Source organism: Raphanus sativus, chromosome 6 (assembly GCF_000801105.2).
Source record: "Raphanus sativus cultivar WK10039 chromosome 6, ASM80110v3, whole genome shotgun sequence".
Taxonomy (NCBI): domain Eukaryota; kingdom Viridiplantae; phylum Streptophyta; class Magnoliopsida; order Brassicales; family Brassicaceae; genus Raphanus; species Raphanus sativus.
In genome coordinates, this window is record NC_079516.1 from 49,237,742 (window position 1) to 49,258,379 (window position 20,638).

General features: G+C 32.7%; 2 protein-coding genes and 1 long non-coding RNA gene across 3 annotated transcripts; 2 read left to right on the top strand and 1 right to left on the bottom strand.

Moving 5' to 3' along the window:
• The first annotated feature begins 5,308 nt into the window (after nucleotides 1–5,308).
• On the top strand, nucleotides 5,309–7,999 carry LOC108806892 (uncharacterized). The gene is made up of 3 exons (XM_018579100.2): nucleotides 5,309–6,124; nucleotides 7,236–7,434; nucleotides 7,538–7,999. The coding sequence occupies exons 1-3, from the start codon at nucleotides 5,444–5,446 to the stop codon at nucleotides 7,960–7,962; spliced, it is 1,305 nt and encodes a 434-aa protein (XP_018434602.2). The 5' UTR covers nucleotides 5,309–5,443; the 3' UTR covers nucleotides 7,963–7,999.
• Nucleotides 8,000–9,038: 1,039 nt separating this feature from the next.
• LOC108810065 (UPF0481 protein At3g47200) lies at nucleotides 9,039–10,585 on the top strand. The gene has a single exon (XM_018582196.2). It carries the CDS (start codon nucleotides 9,195–9,197, stop codon nucleotides 10,557–10,559), a length of 1,365 nt encoding a protein of 454 aa, XP_018437698.2. The 5' UTR covers nucleotides 9,039–9,194; the 3' UTR covers nucleotides 10,560–10,585.
• A 2,383-nt stretch (nucleotides 10,586–12,968) lies between these two features.
• LOC108820856 (uncharacterized) lies at nucleotides 12,969–14,460 on the bottom strand. Its single transcript, XR_008936107.1, has 3 exons — nucleotides 14,274–14,460; nucleotides 13,673–13,775; nucleotides 12,969–13,215 (listed from the first exon to the last, which is right to left on the bottom strand). It is a non-coding gene; the product is annotated as an uncharacterized LOC108820856 (long non-coding RNA).
• Between the last annotated feature and the right edge of the window lie 6,178 nt (nucleotides 14,461–20,638).

Below are 20,638 nucleotides of genomic sequence, written 5' to 3' on the forward strand. Positions count from 1 at the left end.
TTGGGAATTCATTTAAATTTTTCTAAGCATTACAAATACTCCATTTGTTTCGTAATAATTGTCGTTCTATCTTTCTTTGTTACACATAAAATATCATTTTACAATTACAATACAAATTATATTTATTTTCATCTGAAAATTAGTTGAAAACTGCATAAATTTTCTAAATAATTTTATTTATCTCAAATATTATTGGTTAGAGAGGTATAACTAATAACAAATTACATATATTTTCGTAACTTTCTTAAGCTGTGTGAAAAAATATCAAAATGACACTTATTTAGAAACAAAGAGAATATGTAATAACCAATTTGAATAATTATTAAGAAAATAAATATAGATTTTATTATATTTCCTTTAAAATACAACAATTAGAAAAGTATACCAGAAGTACTTGTACAGTGGTTATCAACAGTTGCCAACAAAAGCTGGTTTCCAAATAATTTCAAAATAAAGTTAATTTATCCGAATATGCCATATATTATAAAGTCAGTGTGCATTTATTTTTTCCACTTACACGTATTGATAACGACCGTCATATTATTTTATTTTGTGTATATAAAAGGAATGGTACTCTCGAATTGCGCTAATGCAAACATATAATAAAAGTATCATGCCCTTTGTAATGTTCTTTGTTTTGGGTCTAGTTTGTAATGTTATTTTGTTGCCCACAATGTCACTTGGTTCTTTCGAAGTTTCGATGAAACCAACCAGCGTAGGTTGGGCTACTTGAGAGATAAAATAATCCAGTAAGGTCTCGGTTTGGACTCCCGTTGACCACTTTATCGCCTAAATCTTGCGTGCCCGAGTGTAAGGTCACCGAGAGGTTAGGTCTGGTTCATGAACTGACCTGGGTTTAATCTTTTATTTCTCAAAAAAAAAAAGTTTTGATGAAACCCACACCCCCAAATAATTTTCGTGTTTGCGTGTAACGTTGATGATACTTTCTTTTTTTTTTTAAACGGTGATGATACTTCGATCACGATTATGAAATTCTCCGTGTATAATGTTTTCTAAAAACCAAAAAAAAAACTTTAATCGACGTTCCATTTCTTTTCTTATCAGCAGGCGCCCTGCATTACTCCATGTATATAAATAAACAGTTGTTTGGTGCATTAATAATACATACTTGAGCATGTAAGAAGAATGTCTTCGTGTTATTATTCTAAGTGTTTAAGCTTTTTTTCAGTGTTTAAGTTCATAAGTAAAATAAAATGTAAACGTTTTGACGCACTTTTCCTTCAATAACTCGTTAATTGTGACCCCCGTATTCATGAATGAATAATATCTCGAAGATGCGAGGAGAAATAATTCGTTTAGTATCCAAAGACACTAACATAGCTAGAGTACTTAAGGATGTCAATTAGCCTAACCATTTTCAAATGGTTTGTTCAAACGAGCAATTCCTTTTTCTGCACTGTAAGATTAAATATTATCGTGTAGCGGATAATCCTTTACTTTTTTTTTTGAATAATAATCTTTTCTACCTTTTCATGCCGTCTGCTTATAAAAGTCTATTTACAACGTTATACAATAGAATGAGCAAATACCAATAAAATAATCATTAGCTGACGCCTTTTTTTTTATCAACGCTGAGGCCTTTATTAAGACATACATAGTGATTTACGTTGGGTTTTGTTTGCAATTTTTGCTGCATAGTATGAATAAATAATGTAGTCTATAGTAAACCTGCAATGAAATACGTATATACGGTTTTCAAATTTCAATTATTATGTACAGATCTTTTGTTACAATATTTAAACAGGTACATACATAAATAAAATCCGTCGGTATATTCATAAATTGACATTTCATGGTACGACTGAGGAAATATATTAATTTATTGGTCGATACCAAAGTTTTGTCATAATAACAAAATTAGTTAAAAGACAAAATCGACATACGGTGTCGTTTTACGTTCCACGCGTTCAGCAAAACCTTTCTGTCTGCTGCATGCTCAGGTGATAAAAGCGTCGTAGATTTGGCTTATTAACAAATAATTAAACAGAATAATCCGCTGTAACTTTAACTAATACCACAGCTTTGTATTTCCTCTTCGTGTTTTATATTTCAAGTCGATTAGGTTAGTATTTAAATCTCTAGGCATGGTGCCATCCGAGAACAAACAGTGTCGTCCCTACAAGGTGCTCTCGCCTTAGTTATTACAGTATATTAGTACCAAATTGCAATTAATTGTTTTTATATACGCTGTGATAATTAGTGGACTTCGCTTTTTATGAAAGAAATCATTCATATTGAGACAACAAAAAGAATAAAATAAGCCATTAAACACACAGATTTGACAATTATTAGAAATAGGTATGAGTGGATGAACAGTAAACCAATTATAAAACATATGATCCCCAACTTCTCTTCAAATCAATTTTCAATATTCAAGCCAAAACTAAACTGTAGTGCCACATGAAATTACAGGTCGAACCATAGTGAAAATATCACCTGTATACTATATAAATATACAGACCTAAAGTCCACAGATGCTGAGAATTTAATTAAAGGGAGTACCCAGCTGTAAAGCCTACAACTTTTCTATCTCATTTATGGTGCGAACCTTTATTTGTCAATATGAGTACTTCTTTTTTTTTAGCAAAAAAAAGAAGTACTCATATTTTTTTTTTTCATTTGTATTTCAATTTTCAAGATACAATAATACGATGTGTATGTGCATATTATTTTGTGTTTATGTATTGGCAAATTTTCACGTGTGGACAATATATGAGTAGTGAGTACGTAGGACAAATTAGTCGTTGGATTAGTAGTTACTTTTGTTTCGTGTTTGTTAGGGTGAAGATAATATAAACATTTATGATCTTAATCATAGATATACTACGACAAAGATATGAACATGTTCATTACTCGAAAATTATATAAAGACGAAATAGAATATGTTTTTTTTGTGACCAATATCCGATCTATAAATTAGTTAATAATTTTTATCTTTGCTAAAATATTTATTATTTAATAGTTGTGATAAAATTGATTTGTCTTAGTCTATACTTTGTATGATTAATTTTCTTGATTTCAGCATAGTCAGATACTACTTTCCGGATGAGTGTAAGTTAATATTCTGACCACTGATATACGAGATTTCTTGAGATAAATAATCAACGATAGATTTCGTGATATGCCCGGTAACGTTAAATGTGGAACATGGGGTGTCTTTCCTTTTGAATTATCTATCACTAAATCAGATATATTCAGATCTACTTTATTAAAACAGAAGTACACATATAAAAATACTCTTAGTTTTCAGTGTATTTACACTTTCATGCTATTGACATTAATTAATACTTCATATTTTAATGTTGTTTTTTCCACTTTGATTAATGTGTTTCCAAAATTAAATTTGAATTAAATACACAATTAAATAATATTTTCTATTTTAATGATTTGTCTTTTCCACTTACATTAATCTGTTTTCTAAAATTAAATTTGAATTAAATACACTTCATTAACTTCTCAATTAAATCAATGTCAAGTTAAAAAAATACATTTTTATTGGACAAACAATTCATGGAAATTATAATATCAACTATTCATTTAACAAATCTGAACGAAAAAATATTACCAAATTTGAAACGAAATTAGATAATATCAAAAAGGATTTACCATTTGGTATCTAGAAAACCATAACCAAACCTTATTTGAACAAAATATTTCAGATATTCGAATGTATTTAAATCATATTTATCTACTTCAATATTTTAGTTATTTTTCGAGTTAATATCCAAGATATAAGCTATTTTAAGTTGTTTAAAATATTTGAAATATAAAAAAATAATCAAAAGTAAACATCTAAATTAGATAAACAATAATCAAAACACAAAAAATACTTAAAATATATATTTATTCTTCATCCAAATATTCAAGTTAAACCTATTTTAATTTTTAATTTAGGTACTTTAGCTTACATTACTCAAATTTACATGTTATATTTTTTTAGATTTAAGGATATTTAAAGATATATAAATTTTGAAAATTTAAAAATAATTTAAACGGGTTATCAAGCCCGCAAAGTTCCAAATCCAACCGGAACCAACGTTTATAAATACCCGAAAAGAGCTAGAATCTTTAAACTCGAAAATCTCAAACCCGAATAGATTTTAACCGAATTCGAATGGATATCCAGATACTCATCCCTAGCTTAGTCAATATAAAACGATCAAATATTATAAATATACTATTTAGTATAAATAAACAAAAACTAAAACTGAAAATTAATACCCGTGCGGTCGCACGGGCCGGGTCGAGATCTAGTTAGGAATTAAGTCAAGTGCATATGAGATTGTTATCACTAAAACCATATCTTATTGCTTTCAAATCCAGTTAACATCAGTCCAGTTATATAATTAAACACAGTTTATCTTTAATAATACGAAAATTAAACACTCAACTTGTATTTTTTTTGTTTCAAGCTAAAGGTGGGTAGTTCGATAGCATAGAAAATGTAAATAGATACTGTACTATCAACATCTGGTTCATGTTTAGTGTTTTCTTACGATATGTCACATATTTTTTAAAAATTAGTCATAAATCTCATGAAATACATATAAACAAACTTTTTATAGTGAAGAAAAATTAATCATTATTAGTTTCAGTCTTCAAATCATCAGAAAATTAGCATCTGCGAGAAGTGGTTGTGTGTTTTAAAGATAAGATTACCCATTACAAATTGTGATTTTTCTTTCTTGGAGTATTTACTAGCACGTATACAAAGTTAGCTTCTAAATGAGCAATAAACTGGCAAATATAAACTAACTACGGTATAGAATGACTCGCATACCGATATAAGAACTTCAAGTCTTCAAGCAAGCTAGACACAATGGAAAAAACAAGTGCAAACCAGCATCCCAGTTTTCATCTTCCTACAACAGGTGGACCGAACGTACATGAATCATGACAATGAAATCTGACCCTTACATGATGAGAAATTGATTGTGCTTGCATTACTCGAGTGCATTTACAATCCAGGTGATTGAAATTACTTACTGCTCAGTCAAATTTCTCTGGCTGATAAAAAAAAATTGATTAATATCAGGATCCTACATCATTAATCCACAAATAGACTATTTGAATTTTTACACGTAAACTCTATTTTTTTTTCAGGAGCATTTAAAGGCCCACACCTGAAAATAATATGTCAACTAAATTTTCTTTAAACCAACAAAATCACCTTTGAACAAAAACACATGTACAATATATTACATTTCAATATGAAAAAAAGAAAGAATATAAAGACACCAAAACTTTAATTTTATTTTTCTTTTTCAAGATGCTAGGAAATAGCCAAATCCAAGCATTGACTCTTTATCCAATGTCTTACCCTTTGTCTATAACTGTTCCTCATCTTTCACTCTCTTCACCAAACCTCTCTCTCTTCTTATAAGAAAGAGCACACAAAGTTTAGAGTGGTAGTTTTGTCTCCATGGCTGGTGGTGAGAAGAAGAAACACTTACTACATGAGCTTCTTGAAGATGACCAAGAACCTTTTCATCTCAACCACTACATCTCCGACCTTAGGTCTCAGATGGGCTGCTCCACTTTGCGTGTCAAGAAACGAAAGTCTGAAAACGCCACCGTTCTACCTCCTGGTTTGTTCTCGTGCGAGCGTTCTTGTTTCTTCGCGACTCATAACAACTCTCCTCCCGATCCTAGAAAGTCTCCTCTCTTTGAACTCCGTTCTCCGGCGAACAAGAAGAGTCGTGACCGTGGAGTTTTCCTTCATATACCTGCAAGAACCGCCGCAATCCTGCTGGAAGCGGCTGCGAGGATTCAGAAGCAGCAGTCCGAGAAGGCTGACAAGACTAACAACAGAGCTCGGAACAGAGGATACGCGTTTGGTATGTTGGGGTCTGTTTTGAAGCGGTTAACTAACCGTAAAGCGAAACCGTGTCTGGACAACGCTGATGGAAACGCGGTTTTGTCTGAACGCGGGTCGGAACAGACGAGCAGTAGTAGCCGGCGAGAGCGGTTGGTGGAGATTGATGATAAGTGCTTTTGTGAGAGCCCTTTTCATTTCGTCCTCCATACAACTCCTTCTACTTCCGGTCACCAGACTCCCCACTTCACGTCGACGGCTACTTCTCCGGCGCGACGCAGTTCAGAGGTTTGTCTTAATATCTCAGTTAATTATTTTTCAAGGAAATGCTTAAAATTTAATATAAATTTTGGAAAGTATTACTCTTCAGAAAGATAATAATTTAAGTTTGTTCACACATATTAAAAACACACATTAAATTTCTATAATAAATATACTATTTTCTGTGATAATAAATTTCCAATATTTTCTTAATTTTGTTGAAAATTGTTAGCCATATAAAATCTAAGAACCTAATAAAAGTAACTAATTAGTAAAATACAATTAAATTAAAATAAAAAATCTAACTAAATTATAAATCAAAAATCCTAAACCATAACACTTTAAAGGTGAATTATAAGCAAAACGGCTTATTTCCTTAGTTTTAAATATTATCAACTTTTGTTTTTGATTCTTTTCGAAATTATTCCTAAATAAATTCACTGCCAATTATACAAGTCATAAATTATCATACAGTAAAAAAGATAGTAAAAAACATTCCATGGGAAAACATCTGATTAGAGCAGTGACACATGACCTGCTGAAAATTGCCTGTCTGAAATTGACTGAGTCATGCAAGTTCTTCAGGAGTGCGGTTAAATATGTTTTTAGTTTAGAATGACGAATATGCCCCTATCCTCGACTGAACACATGTCATAGAGCCTCGGTTTGGTGAGGGTGATTATGTCATATTTTATTTCCCCACTATGACGATTATTGCATCTCACTAGATATTCAACTTCAAAGATTTCAAACCAAAAAGACATTTTCTTCCTTTTAATTCAGTAGGTCAAGTCTTAAATTTAATGTAAACCAAATCTTGTGCTAGACTTAGAAAATGTCAGTATCAAGGTTTGTCAAAAAGGTGAGATCTTTTTAGGGAAAGAAAAATCAAATGTAAAATCTACCCACCTTGTGAGTGTACTCTAAAGAAAATGCACAGTAAAAAGTTATATAAGTGATAGAAGAATAATGAATGTAGATATTGATAGAAGAATGATGAATGTAGATATAGATAGTTTAAAAAACCCACCTTCATAGATATAAATTTGAATATCTAAAATTAGTTGTGATTCAAGGCCAAAAATAGTAAAAGACAAAAAATGGTGAAACCAAAAGTTTATTAAATGAGGTGTAACAGGACGAAGATAGCGATGAGACAGAGAGCTTAGAGAAAGTGAGAGAACAAGAAGAAGAAGATAAAGCAGAGGAAGACAAGGAACAATGTAGCCCTGTTTCTGTACTTGACCCTCTTGAGGAAGAGGAGGACGACGAGGACCACCACCAACGTGAGCCTGACCATCCGAATCACCACTCGTGCAGCTTTGAAGTTGTACAACGTGAGTTATCAATCTCATGGACCAAAGTAGTTGGAAACATAGCTTAGGATTGGTCCCCAAAAGGGTTTTAAATTAATGGCTGCATGTGTGTTGGACTAAACAGGGGCGAAAAGGCGACTACTCAAGAAGCTACGTAGATTCGAGAAGTTAGCAGGGCTGGATCCGGTAGACCTGGAAGGGAAGATGTCAGGAGAAGAAGAAGAGGATGAGGAGAGCGAGGAAGATGATAACGTAAGGGTTTATGATTCAGATGAAGAATATGAGGATGTGAATGGAAGCGTGGAAGAGGAGAGGAGCAAGAAGAATGAGGAGAGGCAGAAGACATGGGGGATGATGAATGCATGTAGAGTAGGAATGGGTGCGGAGGAAGATGTGGACGTGGTGGTGCAGAAAGATATGAGAGGAGAGGCCGGAGAATGGACAAAACACAGTGGAGAAATGGAGGAGGCCGTGTCTGATCTTGAGCTTTCTATCTTCTTCTTCTTGATTGATGAACTTTCCCATGAACTTGTCTCTTCTCCTGTATGAACAACTAATGAATTTTAATAGAGTAGGTTTCTAGATATATTTGACTTGATAAGCCAAACTAACCTCCATAACATTAATAGTAAAATTACATAATTTCTTATTACTTAGAAAATGTCACAAACGTTAATATTCAATCGGAAAAGCCCTCGGACCGACCATCCTTTTTAGGGCCATATGCATGTTTTTTTATCTGATGTTTAAATGTTGTGTAATTCATATCTTGTAAATACAGAAAAAGTTGGACTGACTTGAAATTCACGTGTCACTGAACACCAATTTGTAGTGTATGTCTCTATTAATATTGTCAACATGTTGGTATATGGATTCAAACGCATGATCCGATTTCTTTGTGTGCATGAGTTGTTGAAAAAACACTCTAAGTTTGAACGTAAATACTGTTTAATTGTCCCAAACAAACCGGATCATGCTTATTCAACTTTCATGCCTTAATAAAATACTCACATTGAAGGATCAAGAAATGGATCCACGTCTAAATAGCGTGTTCCTCACGAATGAATCAAGTTTAAACTTGATACAAGTATACACATCTTATTTCCATAAGCCACATGAATATGAACGCAACATAGTACATCAATATATATTACAGCATAAATACTTTTCTAATAACCAATGTTTCCTGTACTAAAATGACCATTTTCTTAACTCAAAACCAATTAAAAATAAATTAGTAAAGTTGACTGATCGACGCTTTATATACACACTGTTGAACTTATTTATTTTCAGATGTGAGATTCATAATCGGATAGAACCATACTGGACGAAATATTTTGAAGCTTTTTCGGACTTGGACATGGATGACTTGATTGAAACCTGTGACACCAACCAATACTTTCTAGCATTTTTGTATACCTTCTAGATTGATCACCTGAGTATAATATATGGAAAACCTTATTTTCTTTGGAGCTATAGAACTAATAACTCAAAGTAAAATAAGTAGAATCGCTGCTAGTTTCTTCAAAGAAACTTCCGAGCAGCGAAAGATCATATGATTGGACCAAGTCATGAAACATAACTGCTAATTAATCCTTCATTGAAAAATACACATCAAATTTTAAAATACTTGAAATAATGATGGACCAGCCTCAATTATGTGACAACCAACTGGACCACAAAAATAAAAATACCAATCACACAAAGACTCTTCTAGTTCCAAAACTGTCCCTTCAACACCTTTTTAATACATCATTTTCACTAATTCCACACCAACAAAAATGGTGGACACGGCGGAGCAACCGCCTAATGTCTCCGCACACGACGGAGGAGAAAGCCTCCTGAAGATCCGCATTGAAAGTATGCATAAGAAGCTAAAGGAGCCACCGAGGTTACTCAGCTCGGCCGCTGGAAAGCCAACTTGCTCCATCTTCCGAGTACCTCAAAGCATGATTGATTGCAACGGCAAATGCTATGAGCCACGAGTGGTCTCGGTGGGACCGTACCACCGAGGCAAAACACACCTCCAAATGATGGAAGAACACAAATGGCATTACCTAGATGCTCTTCTCACTCGAACCCACCAAACAAAATCCTTAACCCTAGAGGATTACATGAAGAGCGTCAAGAGCGTTGAGGAAGAGGCAAGAGAGTGTTACTCCGAGAGAATACACATGGAGTCAGATGAGTTCAACGAGATGATGGTTCTTGATGGTTGTTTCATTCTTGAGCTGTTTCGTAAAGTTAGTCAACTTGTTCCTTTCCAAGAAGACGATCCACTCGTGGCCATGGCTTGGGTTCTTCCTTTTTTCTACAGAGACTTTCTACGTATTGAGAATCAAATACCTTTCTTCGTTCTTGAAACTTTGTTCCATCTCACAAGAGGAGATGATGAGAAAGAGACCAACGCTTCTTTACCGTCTCTAGCGTTTGCGTTTTTCAACAACACCATGCATAGAACACACCAAGATCTCGCGAGGTTCAAAGACCTAAGAGCTAAACACCTCCTTGACCTAGTCCGATCAAGCCTCCTCCCGGAGAGTGAGATTCACGCGAGATCAATAACCAATCCAGGGAAGAAGAAGATACCGTCAAACATCATCCACAGCATCTCTAAGCTCCGGAGAGCTGGCATCAAGATCAAAGAGCTTAAAGGCGCAGAGAGCTTCATCGTTGTGAGATTCAGACACGGAGCGATCGAGATGCCTAGCATCACCGTCGACGACTTCATGAGCAGTTTCTTACAGAACTGCGTGGCGTACGAGCAATGCCACGTGGCGTGCTCAAAGCATTTCACGACGTACGCTACGTTACTAGACTGTTTGATGAACACTTACAAAGACGTTGAGTATCTATGCGACCAAAACATAATAGAGAATTATTTCGGGACAGAAGCAGAGGTCGCTGGATTCGTGAATAGTCTAGGCAGAGACGTTGCGTTCGACATGGCGGAGTGTTATCTCAACGACTTGTTTAAAGATGTGAATGAGTATTACAAGAGTAGTTGGCACGTGGAATGGGCTAGTTTCAAGTACACTTACTTTAGTTCTCCTTGGTCTTTTGTCTCTGCTCTTGCTGCTGTTGTTCTTTTGATATTGTCTGTTATTCAGACGATCTACACTATTTTCCAAGCTTATCAAAGATAAATATAAGTTCATTTATTGCAATTCAACTATTCTGTTGGTGTATGATTGAATGGCACATGATACAGTTTTTTATGATTGAATGGCACATGATACAGTTTATGATAATGTTTTTGTAGTGTTATATTAGTGGAACTAGTTACTAGTGTATTATTAAGTACAATAATTTGTTTGTTGGAAAGCATATCATGCATCATGGTGTTCGAGTAATTGTCTGGAGATGGATGAAATAATATTTTTCCTGGAACATCGAATTAAGTTAATGTTGCTAATGTTAAGAGTGAGTTACTGGCAAGTGGCAACTATTCTGAAATTAATTAAACAGAAGGGTTTTATTTTAAAACAATACGAGATTGTTTGACAGCATGACCGTCGGAAATGGTCAATTCAATAGAAAATGTCAAGAGTTCTCTTGGCTCTGTGGATCAACTCATTCCACGTGACAGCTCATGATCAAAGTCTTATAGTAAAACCGATGGACCTTTGGTATATTACCTAATTAACATAACACCTATATCTTTAATTTAGTGAAAATGAAAACTCTGTGGTCCATATACTAGAGGACTTTTAACCACATGAAATACGATTTCAGACAATATATCGTGATCATGTGTTACAGATAACTATATTTAGTGTGAAGATGAATTTACTAATGTAGATATATAATGTATTAAAGTAAAAAATCTTTCATTAGATGATTAATAGATTTGTCAGCTATATATTAAGTTTATAAGCCCTTATCTTTTTTTTAAAAAGAAAAAGAATGTATAATCCATAATTAAGATTTTCTAAGAAAATATATATGGCATATGATATTATTTTTGTTTCTTTCAAAAAATATATAAACACTAGGGTAACCCCGCCCTACGGGCGGGCGAATAAATAAATTAATAATGTAAATTTACTTTAACATGTTTTATTTAATTAAGTAAAATTGTATTAACTTTCATAATATTTCAAAACAATTTTAAATTTATTTTACTATTAAATTTAGAGATTATATACTTATCTAATTATTATATAATTTCAAAATATTTCAATGTTTACTTTGGTCTATGTATTAAAATTACAGTCAATTGGGTTTAGTGGAGTTATATGTTTACTTAATGAAATAAACTGTTTTTATTTTAAAAGAGATTTTTCATTAAAAAAACTAATGCTTTTACCATTTGTGTAATTTTATTCTGAACTTTTAAACAGTTTTTTATGGAAACGCTAAATAATTCTATTTGAACTGGGTTTAGTGGAGATTTTTATAGGGGTCGGTCTGTCCTACGAACGGAAAACTATAGAAAAAACTATTTTATATGAATTTATTTTAGTTTTGTGAAGCATTTTTAAAAAAAAATTGTAAATTGAAAATGAAATTATAAAACAAACAAAAATGATTAGAATTTGGAGATCATGTTATTATTTTTAATATTTTTTGTGGATTGAATTAAAATGACAGTAACCTTCGTTATTATATCAAGGAACAATCTAATATAATAGGATTAGTTATGCCCTTCATGTGAATAAAATTTTGCAATGATCATGCAAGAGAAATATGTTACGAAAACCTTATACATATTATCTAAACAAAACAACGTGTTGCTAGTGTGAGTAGCTTGGTCTATGTTTGTTTTAATTAAAATGTGACAGTTTTCTCTTAATGAAAATTGTACTTCAACCTTCCTGCCACTCTTTAAACTGAAAACAGTCTGTAGTCCTTAACAGGTTTTGTTCAAACTACATGAAGAAAGAAAAATACAGTAGAGTAGTGGACGTTGCTATATTTGCACAGAACTTGGAATCAAAATGTCGTAGGTAACAACATTCCCCTAATTCCAATTTTTCTTCTAGTGTCCATCCTCTCATGTATGTGGTTTCTCATTTCTATCTTTATAAAGTCAAAGCATCATTAACATATGGTTTGCATATTAAAAGTGAAAACATCGTTGACATATGGATCTTCTGCCACTTTTCATTATTTATAGAAGTTTGTTATTGCTCTTGTTTCTCCTCTTCGTTTTCCACTTGTCCCAATTGTAGAGCTCATAATCATCTATACCTATTTTTAACTCTGCTTTTGCACTATCAAATCCATAATGCCATATTGTTTTCTACTCTCTCAACTACTATCAGACCGCCTGCAACCTCCATCGTTTTCTTTCTATCTCGTCGTCGGCATCTGAAGAGTTTCTGATTTAGCTTTACTTAGCTTAGGACTTCTCGACATGTTTCTCAAGTTTGTTACCCTTCATTTCAAATAATCATTTATATCTTCACCATTTTCACACCAACCTTTCAGACTATCCTTTTTTATCTGTGTATTAACTTCTATCGTCTTGATTTTTGGAACTCTTCCCCGGAAGCTTGCTTACTCATTATCCATCCTATTTCTGAATATCCAACCCCAGAATACCTTCGATATAATTTCTAAGCATGTATGATACATAAGAAGGAAACACACAATACTACTGATGTTATAAGTAAGAAGCAACAGAGAGAAGACTTAATATTCAAACTTTTATCAGTTAAGATCTCATGAGATTACAGAACTGAAGATCATTTTTATAACTTAGTATACAAAGGCTGATACAGCTTCTGATATTTAGCTTCTGAGCTGTCTTTTCCAGCTCTCCTTGAACAACTTTGCTTCAACTTCATCAGGTTGGTTCTGCAATGCAAAATGAAAAAGGAATAAGATCATATATTCACCACTAAATATCTTTAAATACTATATCCAGAACCCGCAAGGCATAAAACGATTAGTGAAGGACAATATTAAAAATAACAGTCTCTAACAGCTATGGATAGGCAACATGAAACATAAAGTAAAGAACAGTCCCTGACAGCTATGGATAGGCAACATGAAACATAAAGTTAATATTGATCCAAGGTTTTAGAACCCTATTACTTGGCCGGCATCTCCTTAGAATCATGGCACCAATCCAAATTCGTTTTTGAATCAAAATATATAGATATATAATAGCTTTTATTATCAAAGAAGCTTAATATAAAGATCAATGGGAAGGAAAGACCACAACGCTAAAATTATGTTGCAAACAGAAGAAGGGATATCAAATAGGAGTCTGATTCAAATTAGGGATGTGTAAATAAATCAAAGATGCTACCTTCGGTCCATTTAATTTCCTAAGAATAAATAGTTAGCTGTAGGAGGGAAGCCTCCGTATCTAAACAGCCTCAACAAACCCGAGTACTGTCCATGAATATCACCTGAGAAAAAACATTACAGATCCGTGTGAATTTAAGAGACCAATGAAACACATCACCATATCTGTTCTTTGTAAAAAAAGGACCAAAGAAAAGCAATCCTATGTTACATCACGATACTCAGCTAATCCTTGCAAAACAATAGTCTAAGATCCTTAATTCAAGTGATCTTTATGACTCCTTTAACTTCTCTCTGTTTTGAGATGAATCTGATGCAATCAGATGATTGATTAAACATATCTTACTCCACATATCCACCCAAAAAAACCTTTTTTGTTCTTTCTTGTCTATAACTTCACCAAACATACAATCACATTCTGCTAGAACCAATTCACGTTTCACAAAACCTACTCAAAACCGATAAAAATAAAAACTCTTTCTTTGGAGGAGCTGATCTAAGAAAAAATACTTACAAACTTAGAGCCATGAAAGCAATCATGTCGAACTAAGATTCCGAAACAAAACACAGATAAAAGATCAAAAGAAAAAGAGATTGATTACCGTAGATCTTGATGGGAGCTTCGAGCTCAAGGAGTTTCAAGATCAATTTTGTTGTATGAATCAATGCGCCGTTACGGAGAGGAGAACGTAAAGCCGATCAACAATAACAAAATCACAACGGAGAGGAGAGCGCTGAAACTCCATATGCGAAGTGTCGGAGAAACCTAGGATAACTCTGGGCCTGGAATGATAAAAAAGCCCAAACGAAATCGGAAATAACTAAAGAAACGCACCGTTTAAATAAAAGTAAGACACGTGTCGACCACTCTTTACCTTATTTTCTTACGTGGCAAGAGGAGAAGGGAGTCCCCTTTTCTTTATAGTAATAGATTTTAAATGGTATGAATTTGAGCAAAAAAGGAACGTGCGAAGAAAGAGGAAAAACAAAATGAATACGAGTAGAGAGGACTTTTACAATTTCAACGTCTCTAGTACCTATGTTTGATATCTCTTGTTGGCCAAGTCTCTCGAAGAAGACTCGGTCGTCACTTTATTCTTCTATAAATCATGCCTTAAGCCCCAACTGCTTATATTATTACATAAACACACAATCCAACATACATTTCAAACATCAATTACCAAACAAAACACCGATAATTTTTCCATCTATTGCTTTCAAGATCGTTATTTTGTGAATTTTCGATTTACACGAACGCAATAATGAACGACAAAACATTCTCTAAACCTAGCAGACCAGACAACATACCTAAGCTACTAGATCGCAAAGAGAATCAAGGCATGATTCAAGATGATCAGGGTTCTAAGCTTGATAGCCGCAATAATATTCACACGACACGCTCTCGAGGGGGCAGTCTAGTGGAGGAGGCCATCGACAAGCTTGAGAGATTCAAAGTACGTACGGTTAACATCTTGGTGGGAGGAGAAGCTGATGAACAGAAGAAATAAAAGTTCCAAATTTTGAATTCATTCATTCGTTCAATTCTAACATCAAGACTCTTCTTACCTGTCAATTTGTCGTTATGTGTAAGGATTCTTTTTATTAATCTTCAAGCCTATATATATGGGTCTGTAAGGGCCGGGTCACCAAAATTGTGGGCTACAAGGGTTGTTATAGTTTTAAAGCTCATAGAGGCAAATATTTTCCGACCTTTCGTATATGTGTGTATGTATCAATATCTTTTTTTTTTTTTTTTTGATATCTCTGGTGTCTGGGCAGCCACTTTCCCAAATATCCCCCGAAGGGGTCCAGCGCCCCAGCAGTAAGGATGTTAAATCGCTGTGGCCGGGTTTCGAAGCTGGGTGGCGGACACCTCAGCCGAGGTTCCATTACCACCAGGCTACGAAGCCCGGTTATGTATCAATATCTTGCACTTGCATACATTATCAAAGGGTTCTAATTTGTCAATTGTTTTTTTTTAATTTTCAATTGTAAATGTTAAATAAGCTGTTTCTTTGGAAACATATGTTGTTTTAAACTATTTTATGTATAAACTCGAATGCATTGTGTAGTTGACAAGCGTCTCTAATACGCGAAAACAAATTCAAAACTTTACCAGTGTGAGAAAATCAATCTTATTATTAAATATCAAAGTTGGTGGGATTTACTCAGTTTCTTAATATTAAAATAAATAAAAACCGGTTGTCAAAAAAAAAAAAAAAAAAAAACCGAAAAATAGAAGAAGAAAAGATACTTTTAATCTCTCTAAACATTTGTGAAATACTAAATTTAAAACATTTTTATTTAATATATGTTTAGATTTTAATTAGTTAACAAAATTACACATATTAAAAGGATGTGATACTCACAAGAAAATAATATATCAATAATAATGCTTTACTTTCTAGTATTTACAAATTATCATTGTAAGTTTAAACAAAAAAATCCGTTTGCGTTCTCTCTTTTTTTTTTTTAAATATTTACAACTTCCAAACTGTATTTGGTCAAATTCAAAAATGTAACGTTGTCTTTTAATTATAAACATAAAACTCTATCACTACAAGAAAACACGCAGATACTGAGAGAATTTTTCCTCAGTATGTCGTCGGAATAACCGTATTCCGACGACATACCGAAAAAAGGTTCTCGAAAAAAACTCTTCGAAATTTTATTTTTCCTCGAAATTTCTTCGAAATTTTTTGACGGAATTTCGAGGAACAGTAATTCTGAGGAAACTGTGAGGACGAGGGTTCATCACAAAGTCCTCAAAATCTTCTTAGGGACGTAGTCGTCGAAATATTCTGAGGGAACCCTTTCCTCGGAATTTTCAAAAAAATAAATAAAAAAAAATATTAATTTTTTAATGAAATTCGAAAATATAAAATATAAAATAAAAATTGAAATTGAAATATATTAGATAATATTATTCAAAATTGTACAAATTAAAATATATTAAAAATTAGTTTTAATAAATAAAAATTTTAAAAATCCAAAAATAGTTTTTAATCACAAAAATATAAATATATAAAAAATAGTTTAATAATTACTATATATAGTTTTTAGTATACATGATTTATACATATATATATATATATTTATAAAAAAATACAAATCGTTTATAAATATAGAAAAAGGTTTTTAAATATTTTTAAAATTTATAGAAAACGTTTTATTATTACTGTAAACTTTAAAAAACGTTTTAATATATATAAAAATAGTTTAATAATTACAAAAATAATTTAGATACATAAAAAAGAGTTTAAATATATAAAAAATAGTTTAGTAATTACAAAAAACGTTTTAAAAAATCATATACACATTTTTAAAAATCAAAAAACGTTTTAAAAATCAAAAAAACGTTTTAAAACATGAAAAACATTTTGAATTTTAACCAAAACACAAAATAAATCGAAAAAAAATAAAACAACAATTTCATAATTACAAAAAAAGTTTTAATATATATAAAATAGTTTAATAATTAAAAAAATAGTTTTAATATATAAAAATAGTTTAATAAGTACAAAAAAAAAGTTTTAATATATAAAAAATAGTTTAAAAAAATCAAAAACGTTTTAAAAATTCAAAAAAACGTTTTAAAAAACCATATACACATTTTTAAAAACCAAAAAACGTTTTAAAACATGAAAAACGTTTTGAATTTTACCCAAAACACAAAAGAACTAAAAAATATATATAACAACAATCCAAACTTGAAAATCCTAAGCTATCCATTCAATCCTAGAATTTCCTTCCTAACAACCTAAATTTCGAAATCTAACATCCAAAGAATCGATCTATGAAGAGAGGAAGAGAAGAGAAATGAACTTACATGATAGGAAGAGAGGAGAGGAAGAGAGGAGAGGAAAAGAGGGGATTTGCCGCGCAGAGGAAGAGAGGAGAGGAAGGAGGCCGCGCAAGAGAGGAGAGGAAAAGAGGAGAGGCAGAGAGAAATGAGGAAGAGAAGAACGTAAAACCTAATTTATGAGACGTCCATCGGAATTTCCTCACAAAATTTAATAAGGTTCCTCGAAATTTCCTCGAAATCTTCTAATCTAATTTTCGCGAAACGTTTGGCGGCTAGGGTTGCCGGGTTAATGAAAAATATTCCGAGGAAAGCAGGTTCCTCGAAATTTCCTCACAATATTGTGAGGAAATTTCGAGGAAAAAGGATTTGAAAGCAGGTTCCTCGAAATTTCTTCACAATATTGTGAGGAAATTTCGAGGAAACATGGTTCGGGGTTTTGAAAACATCGATTTTTTTCCTCTATGTCGTTTCTTATACAAATTAATTCATACTAATGAGGTTTCTTTGTATAGATGATCATAAACAATGAAATAACACAATTACAAAAATAATTGTAAGTATTCCCTTTAACGTTTATTAAAATGTATAAGTGTTTCTCTTATGTTGTGTGGTTTCCGTTCAATCCGCAAAACATTTTTTTTCGGTTTAAAACCCTAAAGTTTGACTTCATAATCTGCCTAAGACACTTAATGAAGGTTATATACGTATTATTCAATCCGCAAAACGTTGTTTTCGGTTTCAAACCCCTTATTCCTCGGAATATTGTGAGGAAATTTCGAGGAAACAGGGTTTGAAAGCAGGTTCCTCAAAATTTCCTCACAATATTGTGAGGAAATTTCGAGGAAACAGGGTTTGGGGTTTTGAAAACATCGATTTTTTTTCTCTATGTCATTTCTTATACAAATGTAATTCATACTAATGAGGTTTCTTTGTATAGATGATCATAAACAATGAAATAACACAATTACAAAAATAATTGTAAGTATTCCCTTTAACGTTTATTAAAATGTATAAGTGTTTTTCTTATGTTGTATGGTTTCCGTTCAATCCGCAAAACATTATTTTCGGTTTAAAACCCTAAAGTTTGACTTCATAATCTGCTTAAGACACTTAATGAATATTATATACGTGTTATTCAATCCGCAAAACGTTGTTTTCGGTTTAAAACCCCTTATTCCTCGAAATTCCCTCGGAATATTGTGAGGGAATTTCGAGGAAATACCGAAATCATTTGTTTCGTCGAAATTTCCTCGAAATATTTCGAGGGTATTTCGACGAACAAGGGGTTTTAAATCAAACCCCTCAACCGTGAAGGGACATTCCGAGGAAATTTCGAGGAAACCCTATTGTTTTTCGGTATTCCTTCGAAAAATACCGAGGAAATGTGTCTTTTTCGCAATTTCCTCGAAATGTTTCGAGGAAATGTGTCTTCCTCACAATTTCTTCGAAATTTTTCGAGGAAATACCGAGGAAACTATATTTCTTGGTTTCCTCGGTATTTCTTCGATTTTTCGTCAGAAAATCCGAGGAACTCATTTCCCTCGGTATGTTCCTCAGAATACCGATGTTTTCTTGTAGTGTATGTTGATTGTTGAATGGACCATTTAGTGGATCAAAAAAAAGTCTCTTTCTCAAAAGACCTTTACAGAATATACAAGTAATCGAATAAAAGTTTAAAATACTTATAAGAAAATCAGCAAGGTTATGATTCGATTAAGACTAATAATCACTTGTATTATCCTCACCAAACCCATTTAGTACTTTTTTTGTCTTATAGCTTCAAATATTTATACTAAAAAGGGTATTGCTAGCAAATATTGCTTTACCCGGTTGTTAGGGTTGTGAAAATGTTCAAACATGCTGTAAGTTACCTATTTGATAAATGCTTAAGTCAAAATAAATTGTTTTTTTCATCAATTTTTTTTTCAATTTTGTTTTGATATCACACGATTATTCAATTGTTAAAATTTGATGTGGTCCGAGATTTTTAAAAGAAATAGAATAACCAATAAAAACAATTTGAAAATTCAAAAAAAATTAGAATTCTTAATTAATAAATCGGCCGTTTAAAATTTTTGGCACGTAAATCATATGAGAAATTGAAAGTGTGAAAGCGTTCTTTTAATGTCTTGAATTCCTTTGGTTTCGGTACAACGACTGAAGTTCGTTCCTATAAGTCGTTGTACTGTCATTCACCTCCGGTGGCTTGATTGGGTTGGTTTTCATGAATCATGATCTGATCGGCAACTTCAACATCAAGGATCGTCTTTTTCTCATGGTGTTTGTTAGCCTTATCTTCTTCATGACGTTGTTGTTTAAACCTCTGCTCTACTGTAAGGATTAATAAATATCATGATGTGGTTTATAAATTAGATTATGGTTTAGTTAGAACCAGCTTGTACCAGATGGTTTACTCTTGTATATAAACACTGTGTACATCAACATTTAAGATTAACAGAAACAGTTTTATTATTTTCCAAATCCTTTCATCATCTTCTTCCTCCCGAGAGCTGAGTTTTTGTTCAATCTCAAGTTTACTAAAAAGGGTCATCATCCTTCTTAGAGTTCGTTGTATCCACTCGAGTGTCTCTTCGATCTATGTTCCTTTCGTCATGGTTCCAAAAGTCGAAATGGCTCTAGTACCAAGTTGTTACAGATAATGAATATAAGCCTTTATGAACAATTGAAAAAAAAACTTTTGATAATCCCGGTTCGGTCGTTCGGAACTGGTCCTTAACTTTTAATGACTAGAAACAAATTTTTAAAAATGACCATTTTTTAGATAAAAGCAGGAAAAGATAATAAAACCGATTTAGTACTGCATTGCTTTGATAATTGAGGCCGAAACATATTCAAAAATAAAAAGGCTGGAAGCCTGAGCTTCATGAGCTTGGTCCAAGTGCCGGACCGTTACACAGAAAGAGCCACATTTTCATACTCTTTACATGAACATGAACATGATGATCAATAATCTTGATGACTCTCACTGTACAATACCCACGCTTCATATAAGAGACTAACCCTACGTCACATGCCTTTCCCCTCATCCAACATCCCATGTGCCAAGGTTCCCTCTCCTATCTTATTTAATCTTCTAAAACCCTTTGCCCTCTAAGTATCAACCTCTTTGGGCCAGACACTTATCTTTCCTTTTGGTCTTTC

Bases quoted from the DNA above. Each gene is read 5' to 3' on its own strand.
- LOC108806892 (XM_018579100.2), top strand. From the start codon at position 5,444: ATGGCTGGTGGTGAGAAGAAGAAACACTTACTACATGAGCTTCTTGAA. The intron at 6,125-7,235 runs GTTTGTCTTAAT...GAGGTGTAACAG, and splicing joins CGGCGCGACGCAGTTCAGAG to GACGAAGATAGCGATGAGAC. The intron at 7,435-7,537 runs GTGAGTTATCAA...TGGACTAAACAG, and splicing joins CAGCTTTGAAGTTGTACAAC to GGGCGAAAAGGCGACTACTC.
- LOC108810065 (XM_018582196.2), top strand. From the start codon at position 9,195: ATGGTGGACACGGCGGAGCAACCGCCTAATGTCTCCGCACACGACGGA.